This window comes from Alosa sapidissima, chromosome 7, assembly GCF_018492685.1.
Source record: "Alosa sapidissima isolate fAloSap1 chromosome 7, fAloSap1.pri, whole genome shotgun sequence".
NCBI lineage: Eukaryota > Metazoa > Chordata > Actinopteri > Clupeiformes > Clupeidae > Alosa > Alosa sapidissima.
Window position 1 is genome coordinate 7,472,103 of NC_055963.1, and position 4,462 is coordinate 7,476,564.

At 45.0% G+C, this 4,462-nt stretch overlaps 1 protein-coding gene across 2 annotated transcripts; it reads right to left on the reverse strand.

The window, feature by feature from the left end:
* Positions 1 to 580: 580 nt before the first annotated feature.
* Positions 581 to 3,301, reverse strand: LOC121713489. 2 transcript variants are annotated; one of them, XM_042098114.1, is made up of 7 exons: positions 3,189 to 3,301; positions 3,032 to 3,081; positions 2,910 to 2,946; positions 1,636 to 2,827; positions 1,171 to 1,508; positions 935 to 968; positions 581 to 847 (listed from the first exon to the last, which is right to left on the reverse strand). In XM_042098114.1, the coding sequence occupies exons 1-7, from the start codon at positions 3,228 to 3,230 to the stop codon at positions 765 to 767; spliced, it is 1,776 nt and encodes a 591-aa protein (XP_041954048.1). In that variant the 5' UTR covers positions 3,231 to 3,301; the 3' UTR covers positions 581 to 764. The 2 variants fall into 2 exon arrangements, with proteins under 2 accessions (XP_041954048.1, XP_041954049.1); XM_042098115.1 differs by having other exon boundaries at positions 3,032 to 3,077; positions 3,189 to 3,290.
* Between the last annotated feature and the right edge of the window lie 1,161 nt (positions 3,302 to 4,462).

A 4,462-nucleotide genomic window follows, 5' to 3' on the forward strand; every position in this document is an offset into this window, starting at 1 on the left:
ATCCCCATAACATGAATTGTGCACCACCAAGCTTTACTGTCTTCAGTGTACTGTGGCTTGAATTCAGTGCATGTGGGTCGTTGGACAAACTGTCTGCAAGTGTATAATCTGGCCGTGGGAGATACCAGCAGAGGCACATCCGCCAGCAGCACCAAGGCCTACAGGGGCCCCTTTTCCAGCAGCAGCACCAAGGCCTACAGGGGCCCCTTTTCCAGCAGCAGCACCAAGGCCTACAGGGGCCCCTTTTCCAGCAGCAGCACCAAGGCCTATGGAGTCTCATCCTCTAGCACCAGGGCCTGCAGTGGTGGGCAGTGCGTTTGGTATGTCCTTTATCGTTTCTGTTTTCTGTTCCTGTTTTAGTTTAACATTACCTGTGCACATGGGTTATGTCAACTTCAGTTATGTTGCTATTTACTTTGTTACACCGTGTCCTAACTGCTGTGTCCGTTCCTCCTGGGCCGCAATCACAGGGCTATCATAAGGTGCTTGTCTTTTTATGCTATGGTGGACTAAAACTGCTCTATGCATAGGAGATCCACTGATATTTGTTAGAATCATCAACACAAAAAAAACATACAAGTTTACCAATTATAATTCATTTATTTATCTGGGATGTATTAGGCCAGAGGTTTCTCGCGGCCAACCTGCAACACCTTGACGTCCCACCAGTAGGCCACGGCCCACCCTTTGGGGAACACTGTATTAGGGAAAGGATGGTACGATTCCACGCAGAGGTTTTGTCCATGTCCTGGTGAACTTAATCTCTACTTAAAGCAGAAGGCCTTGCAGAGAGCTGTAGACATGCGGGAGAAGAAAGATGGGCTCTTGGATTTGGTCTTCAACGAATCTGTAAAGAATGACCAAAATACATGATCAGTTCAGATCCATGTTGTCTTCAGTCATTGATTAAGAATAAAATCATGCAATGACTTACTGCAGAGACAGGATGGAGTCACTTCATTGTGGCGCTGTGGAAAACAAATGAAAAACTGTAAGCACTTTGAAAACTGTTTGGAGGCCTAGGTTGAAAACCGAGCCAAGTGTGGCTATGCAGACATAAAATTCAGATAAAAAATATATATATATATATTGACTCAATATACTTAAATTTATAAGTAATCAAGTCATATGTTTCATCTGCCTCTAAATAAGTGATAACTAGCCAATTACCTTGGATGAGAAAAGCCTGAAGCGCTTGGTTCTGCGTACTTTGGGAGAGGAGGGTGTCTTCTCATCTTCCTTCATGTTCCCCACATTTGAGCCTGAGTCACAGACATGGATCCCCTTCTGCTCTTCAGGACAAACAGGGATGGAAGAGGACTTCTTCCTCACGTCATTCACGGCATCCTGTGAGCCTAAGTTATAGCCACACATACTTGATATCCCAGAGTCCGCATGATGAGAGGGGACCTGAGGGACTGTGGTCAGCTCCACTTTCCCAGCTTCAGAGGGATTGTTTACCACAGAGTTAAACTCAGAGTTGGACCTCTTAGACACAGAGGCTGTGCCTGTGAACAAAAGACAATGATATGAACACACTGTGCTATGACAATAGGCTGTTTTCAAGTTCAGCGAACATTAAAATATGGAATAATAAGCTTTGTGAGGTGTGACTTTCTTCACTGGTTTGTTTACCCTTCTGACGACTGTCGCGGCATTTCAGTTCATCCCTGGCCTGCCTGACCACCAAAGCAGTTAAGGCTTCCAGGGCCTCCGGTCCATTGCACTGCAGGCTGGACACAGACCATAAAGAGGAGTTCTCCAGAGCACTACTGGCAAATGATGTCCGTCCACCTCCACTGATCTGGAAGGCCTCCGGGGCTTCCGATTCACGGCACTGCAGGCTGGACACAGACCATGAAGAGGAGTCCTCCACAGTACTATTGGCAGAGGACATCTGCCCATCTCCATAGATCCACCCATACACTTCATGAAGTTCCCCAGTCCGGCGCGGTGTTTCAGGGAAACCCAGGAATAGCTCCAAAGAACTCTTCACTGCCCTCTCCATGAAGTTGGAGAGCACGGAGGAGAGGAAGAACTTGTGCAGGTTTGGGTTGGTTGCTATTTTCTCTAGTATGGGTTTGGTCCGGCAGCAAGGTATAATTGATATTCTCCCCAAGTGGCTGTCGAGGAGCATTTGATAAACTCGGCAGCTAAGGGCCCTGGGGAAAGTGTAATGTGACCCCTGCTGGACTGCCACAAAGACTTTGCCAAAGCATGCTAGTGGCACAGAATGGGCCAAGTCTGAACCCTCACCATTTTCCAAATGGCTCTCGTAAGATGGTGCCATGGACGCAACTGTGGTGAATATGCTGTCAGCCGTGATGGCCGCCTCGTCATCCAAGCTTGCGAAAAGGACGCTCCTATCAACCAGCGGGCTGCAGCTGCGCCCGTACATGTCACTCTCCAGCCTCAGTGCACCTCTCCTGGTCTGCACCACGGCAGCGGCCTCATACTCGAGGCGGAGGACGCGCTGAACGGGGGAGGGCTTCCTGAAAGAAGCAGCCTCCTGCATCATGGAGCGGGCTCCCCCCACCGCAGAGGAGACAATTTCACCAGCAATTTGAAGAAGCTCCATGTCCATTGTCCCAGTGGGGATCACCTCCACCAGACAACACTCTTGTGCGGCCTGAGGCTGAGCCATCTTCAGGGTGCTGGGCAGTCTCCCGATAAAGCGGTCTTCCACTTTGGGGCAGGTGGTATTCTCTTTAAAGTGGACCACAGCCCCATATTTGTCGATGGCAGGCAGAATCACCTCTTTGGTGGCGGCCAACACCCAGCCCCTGATCCTATCACAGGTTTGGATCAGCTCCATCATGGTGAGGTGCTGAACAAAGACAGGTGAAGTATGTTAGATATGAAGAAGCTGTGATATTTTACAGATGAGTTTCAGATTATTAGTTTCTTACCTTCTTTTGTAGTATATTTCTGATGATCTCTCTATGCCTGAAAAGAGAGAAATAATTAATATTGTGTGTCAGAGTAAACAGTATTTCAGATACAATTAATAGCCTACACCTCTTCAACTTACATGCAAGAGAGTTGATCCAGGAATGACTCAGCTGGGACTGAATTGCCTATCTGTGTTATAGGTTAGCAAAAAATATATATATTATATATATTTTTTTTTTTCATAAAACCCCAAAATATCCTAGTATCCTAGACTAGTTATTTCCTGCCGGACTTACATAGCACTGGTTCTTCATGTGTAGCAGACCTTGTTCATCCATATTGTCAACAGAAAGGATAAATTGAAGACAGTGTCATTAACTACTGATTCTTGCCGAGGTTTGGCACTTTTCTTTTGAGCACTTTCTTTGGAACAAATAAAAATGAAGCATTCGCGTGTATGACGCAACAGTGATTATAAGTCTACGTCATAACAACGTTTACCATAGATATATCTACGACGTTTACAATCATGTCGGCTAAATGAAATTAATAGGTAGGCCTACATTAAAAATGCTGGTCTATAAAACTACAGATAAAATGTAAACGTGGTATACTGTGTATTCAGCCTAGGCTACCTAGTTTATAGGCTTTGAACGAGAACCAAATAAATAGCCTACTTAACCAGATTAATGTGAGGTTGACATTATTGGGGAGCTTATTAACACGTCTAACGGGCTATCAACGTGGGAAAAACTGAGGAAATGAATGATTTGGTAGGTTAGCCTGTCAGTCTGGATGATCCAGATTGCTATATGGCTGAAGGGTTTCACAGACGCTAGAGTATTTTTAATTTAATGATTTATGAAGCCGGGCACTGTCCTTGGCTTTTATCCTTGCCTACAATTCCTGAAAGTTTATACTTCGTGTTTGTATTTAAATAACCAACCAAGATGCTGCATTCGAAAGAGGTGGCGCAGATGCACAGCACTTGCGCAGTAGCATGTAGATTAGTCAAGTCAAGTCAATTCACATTTATTTATAGGCCTATAGCGCATTATTCTATGCACAGAGTGCAGCATAAAGCCAAATTAAGATTAGAGCATCCACACCCCAGAGCTGTCAAAGCAATGATCATCAACGAGGACCGAATAGGTGTGATTAGGTTATTATCTACATCCTTTGGAGGTTTTGGTAGCCTAATTTGAGGAGGAGCGCATCTACAGACACTAAATTATTATTGGATGCATACTGACTGAGAATGGCTGCAAAAGCAATGTGATAGTCTGGTGTTTGTGCCTATTTGCTTACTTTCTTATGCATGACATACCCACCCAGCTGTGGGCTGGTCATATTCAAAACCACATTAGGACAGCAGATTTGACCACAGCAGCAACCAAGTCATGACATTGTCATATCAAGATATGATTACAAGTTAAGAGAGGAAGGAAGAGGAATTAAGAGGAATTTTGCTCTCCAAAAGAGGATATCATGGCAGCCTTAGGATTTCTTAGGACATAAGTTAAAGTACATGGTCTTAACTACAGTCCATAATAGGTCCTTGAACTTCGAG

Coding starts and splice junctions, on each gene's coding strand:
- LOC121713489 (XM_042098114.1), bottom strand. CDS start 3,230: ATGGATGAACAAGGTCTGCTACACATGAAGAACCAGTGCTAT. Junction 3,082..3,188: donor ACATGAAGAACCAGTGCTAT/GTAAGTCCGGCA, acceptor CCTATAACACAG/ATAGGCAATTCAGTCCCAGC. Junction 969..1,170: donor TCAGGCTTTTCTCATCCAAG/GTAATTGGCTAG, acceptor TGTTTTCCACAG/CGCCACAATGAAGTGACTCC.